This window comes from Lissotriton helveticus, chromosome 3_1 (genome assembly GCF_964261635.1).
Source record: "Lissotriton helveticus chromosome 3_1, aLisHel1.1, whole genome shotgun sequence".
Classification (NCBI taxonomy): Eukaryota; Metazoa; Chordata; class Amphibia; order Caudata; family Salamandridae; genus Lissotriton; species Lissotriton helveticus.
Window position 1 is genome coordinate 1,825,916,478 of NC_136061.1, and position 22,887 is coordinate 1,825,939,364.

General features: G+C 47.4%; 1 protein-coding gene across 4 annotated transcripts in view; it reads right to left on the minus strand.

The window, feature by feature from the left end:
• Positions 1-22,887, minus strand: part of LSP1 (lymphocyte specific protein 1) — a 311,165-nt gene that overhangs the window by 73,359 nt on the left and 214,919 nt on the right. For all 4 annotated transcript variants that reach the window (XM_078682743.1, XM_078682745.1, XM_078682742.1 and 1 more), the window contains exons 4-5: positions 5,561-5,712; positions 2,132-2,477 (exon numbers count right to left, since the gene is read on the minus strand). In XM_078682743.1, coding sequence (XP_078538869.1) covers positions 2,132-2,477; positions 5,561-5,712 — 498 coding nt within the window. The remainder of the gene's footprint in view (positions 1-2,131; positions 2,478-5,560; positions 5,713-22,887) is intronic.

The window sequence follows — 22,887 nt, forward strand, 5'->3', positions numbered from 1 at the left end:
GCATTTATGCGAGTTTGAGCTATTGACATTGCATATGACAATGCCTTTTATTTATGTTTTAAAAACGAAAACAAAAATAAAAGGCATTGTCATTTGCAATGTCAATAGCTCAAACTTGCGTAAATATATATCTTTATTGGCATTTGAAATAGTTAGGACAAAACAATTTGGACATTCTCATAGATTACACAATAGGAATCGCCCCATACTCATGTCCACAAGGTTAACTGCATCAAATACAATCCCCTGCACAGGTGTTAAGCCAACAGATAAAAATGTAATCCCATCATCGTATGTTCTATCACAACCATCCTTATTCCCGCAAAACCTAATTTTCCTATCCACTCTTTCAGCCATTGTTATAACATCTTGGATCTGCGCAGAGGGGGATTCCTTTCTAACCTAAAGCTTTTGACAGTTTTGTGCATCTTTTCACCTCCACTCTAGTGCTTGCATTGAAATGCGTGAGGCACAACTTTATAGCTAGAGTCCTCTTGGTCTGCTCCTGCTGGATCCCTCCCATGTGTCTCGCTCTAATGTGCTAATGCGCCATTTGTTAGCACATTAAACCAAAACCTTTTCACTGAGTAACTCACTAGGGGCCAGATGTAGGAAAAGCCTATTTACCGATTCATAAATACCGAATTTTACCGATTCGGTATTTATGAATCAGTAAATATGAAGGTAGGAGATGTAGGAAGATTTGGTAATTGAATTACCGAATCTGTAAAAATCGGTATTTACCGAATCGGTAAATACCGATTCGGTATTGCCCATTAATTCCTATGGGCCTTGAAGCTCATAGGAATCAATGGGCAATACCGAATCGGTATTTACCGATTCGGTAAATACCGATTTTTGCAAGGGTGCAGGGGGTGTCACTTTGACACCCTCTGGCACCCCGAATACAGGCATGTGTGCCATGTGGCACACAGACATGCCCTAAGTCTGTCACATGGCATAGGTGTGCATGCACACATGTGCATGCACACCTGGATTCGGTATTTTACCACCCAACTGAATTGGGTGGTAAAATACAGAATCTGTATGGCATTTGGGACTCAGAAGAGTCCCACCTACATTTGGATTTACCGAATCGGTAAAATTACCGATTCTGTATTTTACAGATTCTGTAGATTTACCGAATCTGTAAAATAAATGCCCCTACATGCCGATTCTTAAATATCGGTCGGTAACGGCCGAAATCGGCCGTTACCGACCGGTATTTAGGCTCCTACATCTGGCCAAAAGTGGGTGTTAATGCAGCAGATGGAAAATAATGGCGGCCAGAAGGGAGAATACTGGGATACAGAGACATTTTTATAAAAGAAGTGTAGGAATTTACCAGTGGACCTTTGTGACCCAGAAGCTAAGCAAGGAACGTGGCAAAAATGTCTGGAACAACCACATCTAGGTCCTACATGCCTTAGAGTTCTAACTGAGGACAAATCGTATACTTAAACAGACTAGGCTTTCACATCTTTGATGTTTAGGCCTTCTTGCTATAGCATGTGCCACATACACTAATATCTACTACAAACGTGATTCGCCATAAAAACTTCATATTTTTACTTTAGTATGGTTACACTTCATCCTCATGCAACATTTCAGCCATACCACAACAGAGTTACCTGTACTATACTAAGTGATACACCAGTCCACTCTGATTTTGCTTTCAGATAAATACGGATCATCAGGACGATGATTGCAAATTTTTAGCACTAAATACCCATTACACTCGCATGCACCAGAACTTCCAGCGGCAAAACAGCATTTAAATTGTCCCAGAATAGGGAGGAAGCACATGTTGAATGCAGATATTCAAAAGTCCCAAAGATATTCCAAGTGACACTCTTAGAAATGTCCCGACAGCGCACAAGAACCCTGCATGGTTCAGTACATAAGTCATACCTTTTGTATTGATATTTTGTGAAAAATAAATTGCTGAATACATTTACCTACTTATCATTTAACACAATTTAATTGAGAGCTCCCCCAAAATAACTGATGCTTTATTTCCATCCTATTTTAGAGGAGCACTGAGGGTAAAATGACACTCCACAAAGCTTGAGAAATCAGATCTTTCAATTGATTACTCCTATTTTGTGTATGATCTAGATAGAGAACTGACCTCTTCCAATGCCCTTCTGTGCTCTTCTTCTTCCAGCCGTCGTGCCTCCTGATCATGCAGACGCTGCTCTTCTTCTCGTCTACGCACTTCTTCCTCCCAGCGGCGTTTCTCTTCCTCAAGACGCTGCTCTTCTTCCTTGCGTTGCCGCTCGGCTTCCTCCTCCTGCTGCCTTCGCCGTGCTTCCTGCTTCAGCTCCTCCAGCTCAGCCTCCCGCTGGATCGTCCTCTCTAGGTCACGACTCTCCTCCTCATACCGGCTAAGGGTACCCATAGCCCGCAGGGCTTCTGCTTCCCCAAGCCCGGCATCATCTTCCTCATTGGCTGAAGGAGAAAGGCTTGAGGGTGGACTGAAAAGTGAAGACAGAAAAGTGAAGATGGACAACGACCCAGTCTAGTCACCTACATCTCCATACAAAACTCAACCTCCATCAACGCCTCTCTGGAAAATTGCCCCCCAACATCCCACACCCCCTTCACTGCTAAGGTGGTTCCAGCCCTGCCTCGAAGATAGTGTCCATCAAGTACAAACTGGATTCAACGACGAGGTGAATTCCTGTTGCACCTTTGTGTCTCCTTTCACCCATACCTAGATGACACCCAGGTATACCAAAAATGGAATGGGCACTTGAACAAAAAGGAATTACACCTAGATTCATTTCTTCAGCAAACCCCTTGGGAAATTCTTTTCAACACACTAAGTTTGGACAACAACATTAAGAAGACAGTAAGGGGAGACAATTATTAGCTCACAGTTATTTACATCAAACATTTCAACGGCCGTACTGGCGTATAGGGCAACCTGGCATCGATTGAAGGACTGGACTAAGATCAGTGTGTGGATTGTTTTTTGGGCTGATTTTGGGGTAGTTTTAGTGTCTGGTGGGCCGGTTTTTACTGTCGATTTCTCAGATATTACCACAAACATTGCATGTAGGAAGCATAAATGCATGTATTCTCCACACATTGCAAAAGGCCTATTCCGCTGGTCTTTGCATGTTTAAAGCTGCCTTGAGTTTGCAAATGTAGGTCACTTTTTTAGCCCTTTGATTTGCTATTAGGGGCCACTTTTAATTTGGTACCCGGGCCTATTTTCTGGCCCAGTCCGACCATGAACATTTCCTTCGCCCATCAGAGTTGAAAATGTTATTTAAATTTGAATACAATAACTGAATGCAGTAATGCTACTCTCATAGGCCTTTGGGACACCAGACTTGCTTTTATAAAAGCGGTCCTGTACTTTGCTGCCCATCTCATTTCCAGAATTAGAAAATGTTACCATATCATTCAAGTCCTGGCATAACTAAATTGTCTACTTCTGGAGTCATGAAGCAAAAATACGAATGCCTTTATCATCTTCGAGTTACTGCACATCAGATCCTCAAAGTATCTTGCTAAGAAATTGGCCCGGTTTGGAGCGGCCGGTCTACACCTCGACCCCCTACATACAACAAACTTTACAGTAAAACTGACCTTCTTAAACGCATCTAAAATCTGTAACACCCTACGAGGATATGCATGGACACCTAGGTCTCTATTCAAAGCCAGTCTTGACCTGAATGTTCCGGAAACACATTTTTTTTGGATCATTTCTCTGCAGGCAAGACTGGTGCAGGTCTACGACCGGGAAAACGGTTCCTTTCACTTCCTCCATACATATCTCATTTTTTACTGCATTAAGTGCTCTCACACCGTGGATCAGGCTTAGGCTAAGACCGCGCTACATAACAATTAAATACATAAAAAGCACTACAAAACAGCCTTTGAGAGGCATCTACGGCTCTCTATGGACTTTCGCCATGGCAGCCGCCCCAGGCAGCCTGGACTTGGTGGTGGCATAAATCTTCTTTACGGATACCGCGCTGGTCGGCTGCACTTGGACACAGTCCACGGTGGCCCAGGCCAGCCTCCCTTCCCAGGCACCTCCGCGCGCCCCCGGCGGCGCGGGGGCACGGCCCTCTGTTTCACAATGTGCTCACAGGTCTCGTGCTGACACTTCCTCCGCGCGGCGAAGAGTTACGTCACCAGGACACAGCTGCAGGACGGGACACTGAAGAGGCGCGCGAGTGGAGAGGCGCGTGGGAGAAACAAGATGGCACAGAGAGAAGTAGAACCGGGGACAATAAAAGCAACAGATGTGAGGTGAAGAGGGGGTGCAAGATAAAAGTGTGGGATGAGCAGATAAGTGAGGGGGTAGAACGCAGAGGAACGTACAAACGAACGCCAGAGAAGAGTAAGAGAACAAGAGGCATACACGAAGGACAACATATCTAGACAGAGACGGGAAAGGAGAAAATACACTAAAGGGAGTACTGGTGTTAAGGAAAATAAGAGTGTTATAGACGATAGAGGACAAACATGAATAACTAGAGAAATCAGAAGAGAGGGATGGAAATTGAATACATGGGACAGCATGGAGACTAAGAGAAAGAAGAGACCAAGAAGCGAGGAAATTGAAATAAGAAAAATGAAACTTAAAGGGGAGGAGGAGAAAAGATGGAAGCGATGAAAAAGAAGAATATGGCAACAGGAGAATGAACAAGCACTGGCAATGCCAGTAGGTCTGACGTACAAATTAAATCATCTCCCTAATCAGTGATGGGTTTAGGTATTTAATAAGTCATCATGAATGCTGTCACTCATCTCAGCACTCGTGACCATTTATCAACCCACAGGCTCATTCATACATACATCTACTTACACACCCAGAAAAAACTCACACACACAAATTCAGCAACATACCAGTTACATTAAAAGAATAAACGTGGGAAACGAAAACATGCTGTAGCCAAAACATGGCATTGAGTATACAAAAAAAGTAATGAATGGATTGCTTGAATTAATCACAGCCACTGGTAATTAATCAGAACACATCCAAGGCCATTGTTATTTTTCACACTGTGTCCCTCTGTTTGAACCCAGACATATGCAATTCAGTCCCGCCCCTGCTCCAATGGGAATAATTCAGCCCGAACTGCCAAGGCAGGTCCTTACTGAACCAGATTACAAGCAACCTAGGACCTTATTAGAGAATTTGGTGTCAAGAGTAATACACAACTGGTAACGAACATATTAAGAATGAGTGGGGAAAAAAGGAGGAATGTGAGAAAATAGGAGAAAGGGCCAAGTAAAAGCATGAAAAAGGTTAATCTGCGTACAAATAGCAAGAGGCAAACAAGTCAGGTTAAGAAGAAAATAAAAGTAAGAGAAAGATAGTGAATGCGAATGAAAAGCAGAAACATATGGTACTGAAACCAAACTGGTCATTGTCATGGTGTGTATGTTTTTAAAGACACCCTGGATGTATTTCTGATCTGAAACATGAGCGGACTTAGTACAGTGACTCACGTCCAGCTTTGTGAATGCACCTCCATAGACAACAAGCTGATGTGGGGTGCAAGTGAAGAGCGCCACGCCTGCTTGGTGCCCATACCTGTTTTTCATCCTCGCCTGCATGTCCTCTTCGAGGCCCTCTTCGGGGCTTTCCCTCTCCAGGGTCCGGCTGTCATCCGATGGCTCAAATTCACATGTTGAGTTAATCTGCAGACCCGCAAACCCAGCAGTGAAAGGCTTAAACCCAAATCTCTGTGAGAGAAAAGAGAGAAAACATCAGCGCATGCGTGGAAGTAACCGATCTGGGGACGGTATTGCAAGTATTCTCCAGTCCAGACAGACACAAACCGTTGAGGAATTCAGTAATCAACCTTCAACTATCCAAGTGGCTTTATGATGTTTCAACTAGTGCTTGCTGCAACAGTCTTACGGCTTCGTAGCACACTATATGACAGATGATCTTAATACCCAAGGATAGGCGATCGTTTGTGTTACAAATTTGTAAAGGATGTCAAAGTTCAAGCTGCAGCACAAATGTACATACAATTCATGGTACTGTCAATATCAACCTCAGAAGGATGAAAGGATAAATAGGCTCTAGCAAGACTCAATTACAGCACACACTTTCTGCAGCCGATGCATGTGACTTTTACCAGCTAGACTGAAACGAAGGAGGCCGCGGTGTCAAAGTGATTAGAAGCAGAGATTTGGGCATATGGAGTGCTGGATTAGGAATACCTAGCACACCACTATCCTCTTCCGTGGCTTATAAATAATCCTCACCCCCTCTCTTTCCCCGGGACAATCTCAAACCTTGTGTTGCAAAAGAGGCACGTCGTCCTCCAGCAATCACTGCCAGCTGAGGTCATATTTTCTCCCAGATGAGGTTTAAAAAAAATTCCCTGGACATACGGTTCTGATTTACGCGGCGAGAAAGGAATCACTTAGACTTAAAGCAAATTACTCAGGGTTTTCTGTCTCACTGCAGAGGTTGGGGTGGGGGCGGGAGGCGAGGGGAAGAGAGAGGGGGCGGAGAGAGACACGCTGAGATACATCGTTTTAACAACATGAGTTTCCTGTTTTTGAAACTCTGGACGAAGCACTCAGTGCCCAGAAGCATTTACGTCATTCTTGGTGCCACAGAAGTCTTGCAAGTTCTAGAAGCAGTGTCGCACCGCACCCCTCTACCCCCACACCTTCCATCAGAATCTAGATTATGTATATCCGTTCTATAGCGCTGGCTCTGCTATTTCCATGGCGCTGCCTAGTGGCTCATATAATCAAAGTGACATCGCCTCTTTGCGCTGACTTGTTGATCATATATTCAAAGTGACATCTGCCGGTTCTAGGTTTTCCTACCTGACGTACAGTCAGTGGACCTCTTTTTTTTTTTATAGCGCGAACTTGACCCGAATCGGCTTTACATAGCACCAGTTGCATTACATGAGGACACAATCATTTTTGTTAGGCACGGAGAGATTAACAGCCTGATTGATCAACGGGCCGTTTTGCGTGGCCCTAATAGCGAATCATAGCGACTCGCTATTGAGGACACGCAAAACGGTATTCATGTAGGAATTGCTAAATAAATAGCGATTCCTACATGTTCTCTATTTGCGAGTAGCAATTTGCTACTCGCAAAAAAAGGAATAACTCCCCATTCATTCCTATGGGCCAAAAGGCCCATAGGAATGAATGGGGAGTATCCCTTTTTGCTACTCGCAAATCAGATAGCGATTTTAAGGGTGCCAGGGGTGTCCAAAGGACACCCTGTAGCACCCCTAAAATGCACATTTGAACAGGTGTTGCGCACACACGTCCAAAGGACATGTGTGTGTGTAACATGCAAAAGAAAAAAATGCACTAAAGTGCTTTTTACACAATTTACCACCAAGTCAGACCTGGTGGTAAATTGAGACCAAATATTGCGATTTCGCTATTTCTATTTGGTTGATGAATTGCATTTAAGGAATCTCTATTCCTCAAATCCAATTCCTCGCAAATATGCGATTTCGCTAATAGTGATTTTTGCATTTGGGATGATGAATACCAAATGCAAAAATCGCACTCGCAAAGGGCCAGATTCTCAGAATCTGGCCCTTTGCGAGCGCAAATCAGCTTGATGAATCAGGCTGTAAGTGATTTGCACAGTATGTTTAGTGTAATTGCGAGACTCGAACCCAGGTCCCCAGACTCGAGGTCGACCGCCCTAGCCGTTAGGCCAACTCCTCTCCCCTTCAAAGGAGTCGGTGTTTGTGTGCTTTGCAGCGGTGCATTTCCAAGGTGGAGACAGCTGTGTGTCTGCGCCTCTCGTTCTTAGTGCATTTGGGGTCTCGTTTAGTGTGTGCCAATTTGCCCATGTGAGGACGGCGAAGTAGCCCGTTAAAGGTTAATCGGGTTTATCGACCAATACTTACCGGAAAGGAGCCGTCCAGTGAAAACGAACAAAATGAAGCGGTTTACTCAATCTGACATTTACAATTAGTCAAAAGACGCCTAGTTTGATTAAGTCTCGTCGAGTATGAAGCATATTCTGACATCATTCACTAGAAGACCCCTTTTAAGAAGGGCTTCTGATAAAGCAGTTCACTTTCTCACTCCATGAGGGGGAGGGCAGCTAGGAAAGAACCTTTCATCAGGAGCTCCGTGTCGAATGGCCAATAAATAAGGCTTCACAGAGAAGCTACCAACAAGGCCCTCTAATGCAAACAGCCACAGACGAGGGAATTTACAGCCCAAACAGGCATGCCACCGTAGGCACGGGGGCTTTAGAGCTCAACAAGCCAGACCTCGAAGGCAGGCTACCAGGCACAGTGGTTTAGAGCTCAACAAGCCAGACCTCGAAGGCAAGCTACACAACCAGCCAGGCCTCGAAGGCAGGCTACACAACCAGCCAGGCCTCGAAGGCAGGCTACCAGGCACAGGGGCTTTAGGGGTCAACAAGCCAGACCTCGAAGGCACGATAAACCCCCGGCCGGCCTCGTAGGCACAGGGACTTAAGATCCCAATCAGCCATTCCTCTAAGGCTGGATGTGGCAGACATTCGGAATTTAGCGCTCACACAGCGAGTCCTCGAAGGCACGCTGCCGTAGACACAGGGAATTTAGAGCTCTTCCATCCAGGCCTCGAGGGTCCGTTGCTGTAAACACAGGAAACCCAAGGCCAGGCCCATCAGGAATGTCACCAAGAGAGTATCCAGGGCCCAGCCCTCCAGGCGTGTCAGGCATGCGACCAACAGGAAATCTATGGCGGAGCGGACCAGGTACCAAACATAATACAAAGGATACCAAGAATCTTAGAATAACAGTGTGCAGCATTATGTGGTACACAAAGTGTTTCGTGGAGGGGTGGGGGTGGGGGGGGGGGGGGGGGGCACCAGCACTCATTTTTGGGGACAGGCACTTCTATTTTCATCTTGGATATTAACAATCTGCTTGACTCTAGCCAGCATGGCTTCCAGTCCTGTCACTCGACTGTGCGCGCCCTGATCACGGCAACGGAGAAAATTTGCGGACAGGTCGATGGAGGGGGCAGAGGCATCCTCATCCTTCTCGACCTCTCGGCAGCATTAGCCACTGTGAAACACACAGTGTTATGTTATTAAGGCGCCTGAGGGCGGTAGGGATTGGGGAGCTTGCTCTGTCCATTCTTCTAGGCAACCGAGTATACATTGGGATAACATGCAATCTGAAGCTTTCTGCATCCCGCGTGGAGTGCCGCAGGGATCTGCACTGTCACCCACACTGTTCAATATATACGTTGCTCCACTTGCCGCACTTATACTAAAGTATGGTTATTCGTTGATCTCGTATGCAGACTACTCAGATTGTCATCTCTGTATCCAAACAGTCTGAGGACACTGCTGTCAACTTCCATGCCTTTCTGACTCAGATTATGAAATGGATGAGTCGTAATTACCTTAAGATTAATACCAATAAGACCGAGGTGATGGATTTTGGCAATGGGCCATCCGTATGGAATTCAACATGGTGGCCAGTAGAGGCAGGTCAATGTCCTATCCCCTCTCACAAAGTTAAGAACCATGGGGTTATTTTTGATGACCAGCTCAACTGCAGGCCAGATCAACAGTGTAACTTCCTCCTGCTTCTTCATACTGAAGCTTCTTAAGAAGATATTTCCCTTTATCCCCCAAGATCTGAAGAAATCAATGGTAGTCGCCCTTGTCCTCTCGTGACTAGATTATTGCAATGCGCTTTATAAAGGTACTGATAAATCCCAGAGGTTACATTTACAATCGATACAAAACGCTGCAGCTCGGCTATTGTTAAACATCCCTAGAGGGCATTGGCACAGTCCTGGGCACACATAGTGAGGATGCGAAAAAAGGGACTAGCGGTAGTCTCTATTGGCGAGGTATTCTAAGGTTGACACCAGCGTGTTTCTTAAGCGATTTTAATCAGAAAAAAAGTCATGTGGAATCAAACAATCAGCAGACACGTGTTTCATCACAACGCGTAGGCTTGTGACTCTTCAGGGCTGGAGGGGATACAAAATATGGGATCAGGGGATATGGAAAGCAACCAGTGGATTAAGGAGATTGGTGGAGCTAGTCAAACCCCTATGGGACATGGGGAGGGGATCACCGTAAGTAACCGTGGGTAGAAGTATATCTGTGAGGCATAAAAACTAGTGACTTAAGGTGTACGTGCCGCTTTCATGATGAACTCACCATGTGAAGGCGTGGGAAAAACACAATAGATGTGACATGACAGTGACACGAATACAAAAGTGAGTGCCTGTGACATGGTGTGTCAAGTGAATCATTTAGCGGAAATGTATGAGGGTAAGGACTTACAAAGGCTATAAAGTTGGGATGGGAAATTTGGGAAGAACGGACCAAGTGTGGACGACAAGCTCATGGCCAATTCAACTATTGTGGTTTCCTGACTCACAAAACAACGGGGGTTAATGGTAGTTCCCCCGACCTGGCGGCACCGTTTACATTCAACTGCACACTAACCCTGAAATGCATAGTAGTCTGAGCGCCATTCTTCCTGTACATTCCTAAAAACCCAGCATCCCAGTTCTCATCCCTACAGGGCATTCCACTTCTGCTGCTATTCTCTCATTGCATTGGCTTCCGATCCAGCAAAAGACGGAGTTTAAAGCCCTATGTCTGATCCATAAGACATTATTTGGTGGAGGGGCTGCCGATTTTTAGAATCTTTTATCTTGGTATACCCCCATCAGAAACCTTAGATCCACAGATTCTGGTTTCGTTTGTATCCCTAAGATTCGCAAAGCCAGATGGGGAGGCAGAAGTCTCTCACATTGTGCTGCAAAATTGTGGAATCAGCTGCCTATTCCCATGAGACTAATGTCTAATAGGCCTCTTTTTAGAAAGGCATTAAAAACACGGCTGTTTCCACCTCTTTAAATATCAGTCATAGCCATAATGACCCACTATCTCACTTCTCAGCGCCAAGACGCCTCGGCATTCGAGCACTCTGTAAATGTCTGAGATAGGATAGGATATAGTTTTGTAGACAGCGGGAGAAGGAAAGAAAAAAAAGACGGAAAATCAGTGACAAAGGGAGAAAGCAGGGATCTGTAAGATAGAGGGTCAGGGAGTGTCTGGTGGTAAAGTAAAGAGGCATGCAGCGAATGCAATACTAGCAGCCCTGGTATTTGGAGCGCCGGCATTTAATTGCACCAACAGTCAGCTTTGGGCACCGGCACTCGTTCTTTTACAAATTAACCACTGGCGCTACCTTGCTCTACTGACACCTAATTTCTGTGAACCTTCATTACCGGAAGTGCTTGACAAAACATATGACCTAAGTAAAGCAGGAAACCTTCAATGAGTGAAAAACATAGTGAGCCTCTGTTCTGAGAAATTAGATGCACTCGTAATTTCCCTACTTTAGAGCATTCATGAAAGGGGGCGAAAGTCTACTTGTTGCGGTTTAAAGAGGTCACTGGCCTCTATGAAGGCCTGCACCATGGCAGGATACAGTAGAAAGAATGTCTGTCTCTTCTGGAATTGACCCAGAGCAAGAGAGTGAAAGAAAAACAAGGATAGGAGAAAGAGAATTAGACAGACAAACCCGTAACGAAAGGACAAATCAGGAACCTGTAAGAGAGAGATACATGGGCAGGGAGTATCTCATGGAGGATTAATGCGGCATGAGGTGGAATCAAGACTATCAGCCTTGGACATTCAATAGTGCTGGCTGCAGGTGTCATAGCAAAAGTTTGGGTCATGCATTGTGGTGCAAACCATTTCTTCGTTATTTTCTTGACTGTAGTTCTGATGGTTCTTCAAGGGATGAAAGCATCAATCCTTTGTACTCCAGTGACTCAAGGTCTCCACAGAGATATCAAGGGACAACTATTGGCAAAGCCAATAGGTCTTGTCTACACAATAGCTATTGGCTGTGACAATGTGTTTTAGTCATTATGTACACCAGTGTGGTTTCTGTTCAGTATAGCTAAAAGTTAGTATCGTGGATTGGGGTTAAGTGGATGGGGGTAGAGTAGAATGGGGCAGATTGGGATAGAGTAGGGCAGATTGGCATGGGGTAGAGAATGGAGTGGGTTGGATTGATATGGAAGAGTTAGTAGATTAGTGTGGTAGATTGAATGGTGGAGATTGGACTGGAGTAGATTAGATTGGAGTGGATTAGATTGGAGTGGATTAGATTAGAGCGAGGTATATAGGAGTAGGTTAGATTGGGGAAGAGTGGCCTGGAGTAGATTCGGGGAACAGTGGAGTGGGGTGAATTGGGGTAGTTTGGAGTGGGGTAGACTGGTTGGATTTTAGTGGGGTACAATGGAACATTTTGGGGCAGATTGGGGTAGTTTGTAGTGGGGCAGATTGGGGCGGTGTGGGGTAGATTGGGGTGAAGTGGAGTAGGTAAGGGTGGAGTGGGGTAGATTAAGTGGAGTGGGGTAGGCTTGTATGGAGTAGATAAGGGTAGATTGGAGTGGGATACATTGGGGTAGATTGAAGTGGAGTGGGGTAAATAGGGGAAGAGTGTAGTGATTGGGATAGATTATGGTAGGGTAGATTGGAGGGAGGTAGGGTAGATTGGAGTGAAGTGGGGTAGATTGGAGTGAAGTGTGGTAGATTGGAGTGAAGTGTGGTAGATTGGAGTGAAGTGGGGTAGACTGGAGTGAGATAGAAAGGAGTAGGGTTGTTTGGAGTGGAGTCGGGTCGATTGGAATGGAGTTGGGTAGATTGGGGTGGGGTAGACTGGGGTGGGGTAGACTGGGGTGGGGTAGATCAGGGTTTATTATAGTGAGGTACTTAGGAGAGGGGAGGATTGGATAGGGTAGATTGGAGTAGGTAGTCTGGGGTGGAGTGGGGTAGAACAGATTGAAGTGGGGTAGAGTGGCCTCGAGTCGGATAGTTTGGGTGGCATGTGGTAGAGTGGAGTGGGGTAGATTGGAGTAGGTATATTGAAGTGAGGCAGACTGGGGTAAAGTGGAGTGGTGTAGATTGGAGAGCAGTGGGGTGGAATGGAGTGTTATAGTTTTGAGTCAAGATTGGAGTGAGATAGATTGGGAAAGAGTTTAGTGGGTTAGCTTAGGGTGGAGCGGGTGGAATAGAGTAGATTAGGGTGGGGGAGAGTGAAGAATGATGAATGGAAGGGGAAGTTTAGAGAGGGGTAGATTGGATTGAAGTGTGGTAGGTTGGAGTAGATGGCAGTGGGGTGGGGTAGATAGGGGTAGATTGGAGTGGGGTAGATTGGGGTGAGGTAGGTTTTAGGGTGAGATGGGGTATACTGGAGTGGGATAGATTTGGGTAGATTGCAGTGGGGTGGATTGGAAAGGGCAGATTGAATGGACCAGAGTGTGGCATATTGGAATGGGGTGGGCTAGACTGGGTGGAGTGGAGTGGGGTTGACTGGGTGGATTAGGTTGGGTAGACTGGAGTGAGGTAAACTAGGCAAATTCGAGTGGGGTAGATTGGAGAGGAGTGGGGGAAGTGGAGTATGATAGATTGGAGTGGAGCCGAGGTTGGAGTGTAGTGAAATAGTTTGGGAAAGAATGAAATGGGGAACACTGGAGTGGGGTAGGGTAGGTAGGAGTGGTTGAGATTGAAGAGGGATGATTGGAGGGGGGTAGTTTGAAGAGGGCTAGGTTTGATTGGAGAGGGGCATTTTGGATTGGAGTAGGGTGCTGTAGAGTGGGATAGATTGCAGTGGAGTGAATAGGGCTAGATTGGGGTGGGGAAGATTAGGGAGGTGTAGGCTGGAGAAGGGTAACTTAGGGTGGGGTAGACTGGAGTAGGGTAGATTGTGGTGGAGATGGGCACAGTGGAGTGAGGTAGATTGGAGTGGCTTGGGGTAAATTATAGTGAAGAGGAGTTGGATAGATTACGTGCAGAGTGGAGTGGGGTAAACTGGAATGGAGTGGGGTAAATTGGACATGGGCAGGTGGATTGGATTGGAGTGGAGTTGATTGGGTTAGGTGGGGTAGATTGGAGTGGGGTCTATTGCAGTGTTGTGGGGTAGATTGTAGTGGCGTGGGGTAGATTGGATTTTAGTGGGGTGGAATGGGGTATATTGGGGTAGAGTGGAGTCAATTGGAATAGAGTGGGGTAGATTGGGGTAGAGTGCAATGGGATAGATTGTATCAGAGGGGATTAGGTAGAATGGAGTGAAGTGGGGGTAGATTGGCATAGATTGGAGTGGAGTGGCTTTGGAGTGGAGTGGCTTTGGAGTGAGGTAGTGGGGTAAGTGGTATGGAGTTGAGGGGCGCAGTGTGGAGTGGCGTGTTGCTGTGGAGTGAATGGTGTAGATTGAGTGGCGTGCTGTCAAGTAGCGTGTCGTACTGTGCCTTAGAGTGGAGGGGCATAGAGTTGATTGGCATGTCAGAGTGGAATGCCGTGGCATAGAGCGGAAGGGAATAGAGAGGAGTGGCTTAGATGGGAGTATGCATGACATGGTAGCATGCTCCCATTACAGACCACACATTTTCAACTGAAATCACCAGTATATCTGCAACAAAATACGGTTTTACTACACACAAACAATGTCTGTAAATGCAATCACCTAATGTATTGATGTATATCTATCGTATTCAAATATTTGTTTCCACAGCACTTCAGAATTACAAAAAGTGCTTCATTTGTGCCATTTGACATTCTGAAACATCAGCACAGTTCTTTATTTTTTGTTAAGTGTCAGAAAAATAAAACATCCTACACCCTCTCCTCTTACATGGATACTCAGCAGGATTGTCACAAATTCTCCCAATATGAAGTCCGAGAAAGAAAGTAAACACCAAGCTGACCTCTGTCTTTGAATGAACAGTATATGTGACAAGATCAGAACAAGATTTAAAGGCCTGTTCACAGAAAGCAAGTTTGTGGAAGAATACAGTAAACAAGTATAGGCAACGGGAGGGATGAACTCAGCTGAAGAGCCTAAAGCAAATAGAGCCATCAAATGGAAAGCCAGAAAATGTGAGCTACAAACCACAAAGCCAATGGAAAGCAATGGGAGGAATGCATTCCGAGGTCATCCTTTTGAATGTCCCCAAGATGTCTTTAGCAAACCGGCTGAGACCTAAAAAGGAATCCATGGAACTAGATCGACTGGAGAAAGGAAATTGGTGAGAATGCCAGCCCTGAGTGATTTCGCAGTAGTGAGTGAAAGAAAAGAGGAAAACAATTGTAGGAGTGGACAAGAGGACTGTCAGATTTAGAATCTTTCATCTGAATATCAGGAAAACCTCTTTTCTATAGAAACTGTATACCATTGTACAAGCCGCTTGGAAACCATGAGCCACAAATCAATAGGAAATACTAAAGGTTTGTGAACAGGGAGTACATCCTCACAGACAAACAACAAATAAAGGTAGAGAAAGCAACCATTAACTGGAGACAGACGCAAATTAAACTGATATGCCACGCTACCTGGACAGGGCTCACCACGCCTCTTATCTGCACTTCAGTTTTCATTCATCATACAGTGCAATATTTTCCTCTTTAACTTGGCCCTTAGTCAATACACTCAGTGACCCTTGGATATACCACCTGGTTTATCCATCGACCACACCTTGGTATAAATCATGTAGCCTGAATATCTTTGTTACCATTAGTTAATAACTTAGTTTACAATCATCAGCTTCTTAAAGAACCAATTAGGTAATATCTGGATTTATCTTTACATATTGTGATGTTTCTTTTTTTTTTTACACCAGCCTTGAAAAATTCTAATGGACGAAACATGGGTCGGCTTAATTGATGTGGAATACTAGCTCAGGGAGAGTAATAAATAGCACTGCACCTCCAATATTGACCAGTGTTTGATGAAGGCTACATTATCTGGAACAATTAGACCCACTTTTTAGGTCGAGCCTCGGCAACCCATGCACTGCACTGCGAGGCATACGGTATCTAGCATAGGGACTATAAGCACCTCCCATTGTTTCCATTGGCGTCAGTTCCTGCCCTTCATAAATGCCTGCTTTTGTTTGGTCAGAATGCTCAGTTAGTCCAGCCTTTAGGTATTCTGGCCCCTCCCAGGAGACTGCCCCTCTTACATGTGAGCTTACTGTGTTCTTTATTTTAGGTTCCTTTGGGCGCACTCCTTTAGCCATTGTTTGGCCCAGATCGTATATACATTTTCTTAAAATGTGGGCCAATCCTGCACGCATGATAACTTTTAGTTGCTCCAACAGGTTTTGCAGCGTGAATCTTTCTGGATTCACTATGCTGTGCATTATTCCGCGGTCTTGTGGTTGGGTCCGGATTCGTAGTCTTTTCTTTGTTTTTTTTTTTTTTTTTTTCTTTGCCCAGGTGGGCGTCGGCGTCACACCCCCTTTGGGTGTATTTCCGGTGACGTCGGCATGCTTCCTGCGGAAGCTCCCACTCTTGGGCGCCATCTTCAGATTCTTTTTTTCCGCGGTCGGGTCTGGATCGTTCCCGTTTGGGCTCCAGACATTTTTGGAGAAAGAAGAAAGAAAATACAGAAAAGACGAGGAGAAGTCATCTGAAGACTCCAGGGGACTTCACCGACGAAAGACAAGCAAAGATAAGGCGTTTTCCATCCAGATCTTCGACGAACGTCGACGAACACGCGACCAGAGAGGCCCTGGACGCTCGAGGATGGACAACACGCCGTTCAAGTTCTGCCGGAACTGCCACCACAAGTACGCGCAGAAAGACCAGCACCCGGTATGCAACCTTTGCCTACCGGTGGACCACGAAAGCGGAGACTGCAACGCCTGTTCCGCCTTCACCCCGAAGACCCTTCGTGTGAGAGAGAGGCAGAGGGTAGCACACGCCACCCTGCAGGGGAAGGCCCCGACCCCGTCGCTCTACGAGCTGGGGATGTCCTCCGAGGAAGAAGACAACGCTGCCGCCGAAGACGACTGCTACACGGTCGTAGAGACCGATTACACGAAGACTTCTGACAAGGTAGGAGACTCTTCGGCCCCCAAGAACCCGAGAGACTCTGAGTCTCGAAAAATCGAGGGCAAGACCCCGAAAGCGCCGACGCCAAAAAAGGCGGCGTCCGCGACTACTCCCAGGCCCAGCGGATCCTCAGAGAAGGAGTCCCCGGCGCCGAGAGCTGCTGATCAGCAGAAGACGTCGAAAATCGTCCCCGAAAAGGATCGATCGACGAGGGAGAAAGACCCGAAACTGTCGACGACGACCAGAGACCCGATATCCGGTTCGACGTCGAAAACTTCGACTCCGAGAGGCACGGCGACGAGCCATCCGTCGAAGAGACCGGCGGAACCATCCGACGCGGAACACGCGGCCGAGATGGAAAAGAAAAGAAGGCGCCTCGAGGCAGAAATGGAGAACTTCATGCAGCGGAAAAAAGATTTCGACGCAAGGATGAAGGCCTTCACGATCCCTCAGAAGACCAAGCCACCAGTGCTGGAGGCGGTCGAGGAGGAAGAAGAGGAGGTCGCCGAAGTCACCGAGCAAGACCGGGACGTCGAGGTGTTCGACGACCAGGAGGAGTACGAGAATCCCCACGAGAGCTACAGCTATGGGGAGGAAGATGAGGGCAGGACAGACACAGAGTCGGCGCCCTATGACCTTCAGGATGTGCATTACATCGATGTCGAGACCGACAGCCCGGAGGAGGTGGTCGACACCTACCCCTCGAGGCCCTCGCCGCCGGACGACATCGGGGCCTACAACGCGGTGATACAATCTGCCGCAGCAGCTTTCAAGCTCAAGCTCGACGAAGAGAAGCAGACTTTCTTCTGGAAACATTGCTCCCAATACAAACGAGGAGCCAGTTCCTCCCGATGCTCGAGAGCGTCTTGGCTCAGGGGAAGGAAGCTTTCAGGGAGCCCGCAACATGCAAGGCAGTGACTCCCAGAACTGAGAAGAAGTACAAGCATGCCGCAAAGGACCCGGCCTACATTCAGGGCACGATCTCCGCAGACTCCATTATCACGGCCACAGCAAGGAGGAGGGCTAACGTACCCACTACCTCGGGCCCGCCACCGGATAAAGAGAGCAAAAGGATGGATCTGGTGGGCAGAAGGATCGAACGGAATGCCGCGACCCACTGGCGCATGGCTAATTCCAACGCCCTGGTGAACAGACACATGTACCAAATCATGGAGGGACTGGGACAGTTGGTGAAGGACTTGCCCCAGGATGCCAAGCAGAAAGCCGAAAAGCTAATTGAAGAGGGGAAGAATGCTGCAAATTCTTGCCTTAAGACGGCTCTGGATGGGGCAGACACGGCCAGCAGGCTCATGATGATGGGCGTCACGGAAAGGAGACACGCCTGGCTCAGGATATCCGGTTTCAAACCGGAGGTGCAACACAGCATCCTGGACACCCCGTTCAACGGCAGTACGCTTTTCGGACAAACAGTTGATGAGCAACTCAGCCAACTTAAGAAGGATAACGAAACAGCAAGATCCATGGGAGCATTGCAGTTCAGAGGGAACAAGAGGGGCACCCCGTCACGGAGGCCTGGCGGGAGAGGTGGAAACCAGCCAGGTACTTCACACCAGGCTTTCCAGCAAACGCACCAGGCAGACTCGCAGGGTCAGCAGGGCCATCAGAAACAGCCCTGGCAGTACCAACAAAGAGGCCAGTCCTTTCGAGGGAGAAATGGACGAGGACAAAATAGAAGAGGGGGCCAGCAGCCCACCTCCAAGTGACTTCGAAAAAACCCGTGTGCCCACCCACAAAAAAGATCCCAGGGGGCAGCACGTACAGATGGGTCAAGACAAACTAGACACCCACGACCACAGGACACCAGTGGGAGGGAGATTAAGATTCCACCTCCAGGAGTGGAGAGGAATCACATCAGACAAATGGATCCTCAACATTATCCAATTCGGATACTGCATAGAGTTGGAGGCGAGGCCAACAAGCAGAAAACCAAGAAGAAAGCCGCTAGCAAGCAAGCAGCTGCAGTGCCTTCAGGAAGAAGCAAAAGAACTCCTGCGGAAGCAGGCCATAGAAAGGGTACCCTTCAAAGAAAGAAACACAGGAGTATACTCAACATACTTCCTGGTACCAAAAGTAGACGAGACAATGAGGCCCATTCTCGATTTACGGTTCGTGAACCGATTCATAAGAACGCAAAAATTCAAAATGACCTCCCTGCAAGAGGTGCTCCCACAGTTGCAGACCGGGGACTTCATGGTCACTATAGACCTCAAAGACGCATACCTGCACATCCCAATGAACAGGAAGCACAAGCACATGCTCAGGTTCACCGTCGGAGAAAGCCACTACCAGTTCACGACACTGGCCTTCGGTCTAAAATCGGCACCAAGAGTTTTCACAAAGTGCCTCGCAGCAGTCGCGTCGCACCTAAGAAGGCAGGGGATACATGTATACCCTTACCTGGACGACTGGCTGGTGAAAGCAAACTCATACCAGAAATGCAAGCTGCACGCACATACAGTGACCAGCACGCTCATAAACCTGGGGTTCTCCATCCATTGGAAGAAATCATCAATGGAGCCGGAACAAGTGAAGATCTTCCTGGGAGCACAGATCAACACCTTACAGGGCAAGGTGTTCCCCAGCGAGAAGAGGGCGAGGGCGCTGGTGAAGGAAACTCGCCTCTACCGGAAGGGACAAGCTCGGACAGTGAGGACAGCGAGCAAGATCATGGGGATGATGGCATCATGCATCCACCTGGTACCGAATGTACGACTCCACATGAGACCCATTCAAGAATGGCTACAGGAGCAATGGTCACAAGCTACAGGCAGTTGGGAGGATCTAGTGGTTGTAACGCACGCAGTGCAGAAGGAGATGACATGGTGGACCATGGAGAACATAGCAAGGGGAAAGCCTCTAACGCCCCCAACGCCAACAGTGACCATCACCACAGACGCATCCCTGAAGGGATGGGGCGCTCACATGGAGGAGCTCAAGGTGAGGGGACTGTGGACACCGACGGATGCCACAAAGCACATCAATTACTTAGAATTGAAGACAATCTTCCTTGCACTGAAGGCCTTTCAAACAAGACTGTACAAGCACAAGGTATTGATACAAACAGACAACACCACTGCGATGTTCTACATCAACAAGCAGGGGGGCACACAGTCCGCACCGCTTTCAACGCTGGCGCAGGAGATATGGAGATGGGCCATCCCTCTCAAGATAGACCTGCTAGCCATACACCTACCAGGGAAGGACAACATACAAGCCGATTGGCTCAGCAGGCAGACATCGGCATCCCACGAGTGGGAGCTCAATGCTCAGGAGACAAGATACCTGTTCGACAGGTGGGGGACACCATCGGTGGACCTGTTTGCCACACGCCAGAATGCAAAATGCCAAAACTTCGCATCCAGGCAGCCCGAGGAGGGGACACTGGGGAATGCCCTATGGATAGATTGGTCAAGGACATTTGCCTACGCCTTTCCCCCGATACCACTGATGCACAGAGTACTGAGCAAATGCAGAGCGAGCAACATGACACTGATACTGGTCGCACCGCAGTGGGCGAGGCAGACCTGGTACTCGCAGATCATGGAGATGACACAGTGTGCACCCCACAGATTCAGCAGGAGGAAAGATCTACTGTCCATGCAGAACGGAGAGGTACTGCATCCAGAGCCAGAGAGCATGAGCCTAGTAGCGTGGCTCCTGAGGACATAGAGTTCGCACATTTGAGACTACCAGAAAGCACCCTGAGGGTACTTCGGGAGGCACGAAGGCCCAGCACTCGAAAGTGCTACGTTGCGAAATGGAAAAGATTCACAATATGGTGCAGACAGGAAAGACTCCACAATAAGATGAAGAGGGACTCCACAGTGCTAAGGTACCTGACGCACTTACTGGAGAAGAACCTTAGCTCATCCTCGTTAAGAGTTCACTTGGCAGCGATAGTAGCCTACACAAGGGGAGAAACGTGCAGGAGCTTCTTCACATCACAGGTGGTGAAGAGATTCCTAGAAGGAGCGAAAAGGATCGCACCACCCAAGCGGGTGCCGCCACCTGCATGGAACTTGAACACAGTCCTAACGGAACTCATGAAAGAGCCCTTTGAACCACTTCACAAGGCCTCCCTAAAGATGCTAACTATGAAAACAGCCTTCCTGGTTGCGATAACGTCCTTACGCAGAGTAAGCGAGCTTCAAGCGCTGACGCTACAAGAACCATACATACAAATACACAACGATAGAGTTGTGATGAGGACTGACCCACACTTCATGCCGAAGGTGGTATCCAATTTTCACATGAACCAGTCGATACAGATACCGAGTTTTTTCCAAAAACCCACAACCAGCGCAGAGAGAGCTCTGCACACCCTGGACGCCAGAAGGGCAGTCATGCACTACATTGAAAGGACAAAGGGGCACAGGAAAACGAAACAGTTTTTTGTGTCCTTCGCAAACAGCTTCATGGGCAAAGCAGTAACCAAAGGACCATTGCACGATGGATCGCACAAACAATCCAACTCTGCCACAAACGGGCAGGACAGGAACTGGCTGAGGGGACGCGTGCCCACTCCACCAGGAAGAAGGGCGCTACAATAGCCTTCCTGGCTAACACACCCATAGAGGACATATGCCTGGCGGCAACATGGGCTTCGGTGCACACGTTCACGAAGCACTACTGTGTGGACATACAAATGAACAAGGAAGCTCAAGTGGGACAGAAGGTGCTACGGCACATATTCAACACCCAACGCTCATCTTCCACCCAGCCGCCACAGAGATGAGAAACCGCTACAAAATCTATGCACAGCATAGTGAATCCAGAAAGATTCACGCTGCAAAACGAATAGTTTTCTTACCTGTCGGTGTAGTTTTGCAGCTTGAAGATCTTTCTGGATTCACTAGCGAACCCACCCACCTCCGCCAGAAAGATGAGGCTGGAGAGAGAAGAGGTGGTTAACTAAAGAATAGACTTTGAAAGTACAAAGCGGTAAATACAAACTAAGATGAACATTGCCATTACTTCGGAAACGAAAGAAACACGGAAAAAAAGAACCCGAAGATGGCGCCCAAGAGTGGGAGCTTCCGCAGGAAGCATGCCGACGTCACCGGAAATACACCCAAAGGGGGTGTGACGCCGACGCCCACCTGGGCAAAGAAAAAAAAAAAAAAAAAACCAAAGAAAAGACTACGAATCCGGACCCAACCACAAGACCGCGGAATAATGCACAGCATAGTGAATCCAGAAAGATCTTCAAGCTGCAAAACTACACCGACAGGTAAGAAAACTATTCGTTTCCGTTGTGCGCTGCCAAGAGAAGGCGGCATTTCTGCCCCTCCCACTACTCTTACCATCTGCTCCGTATCCACAGATTTCACAGAAGCTGTATGGTCTTCATTTGAGATGCCCACAACTGCTTCCGTCAAGCATGAGTAATTAAAAAACACTTTGTCGCCCAACAGTTTCCGTGGAGCACTTATGAACAAAGGAAGCATTTCAGCCCCTCCACTAGTCAGAATTTGCTTCCTATTCACAGACTCCCCGGCACTGTACATCCTAAACAAACTACATTTCCCCTCAAGCGGAGTTCAGTGCATGCGTAGTATAGCAATTAGTCCTTTTCCGCTTTTTCTCGCATTATGTCAATTTCAGCTTCCAGCTGGCTGTGCGTGTGCACGCCAGCTCGTGCCATGACGATGTGGTGCTGCTACTACTGAAAGTCACATGTGCAGCTGTGTCCGTTGTTCGTTGGCAGTGCTCTGGTTCTGCTGCTCATCTTCTAGTCTCCTGTGCAGTCGGAGACTAAGTCTACCCTCCTCCCGCCCCGCAGGTATGACACCCTGAGCGATAAAATTATTGAAACGGAAAGCGTTGTGAGTGACTCTTTAATCTGGGGATTAGGGGAGGTATAAGGTGTCCCAGAGGAAGCGCCCCTATTATGGTTTCTGATATAAATAAGTTATGTGCCACAGAACGAATAGTTTCTTACCTGTCGGTGTAGTTTTGCAGCTTGAAGATATTTCTGGATTCACTATGCTGTGCATATTCCGCAATCTGGTGGTCGG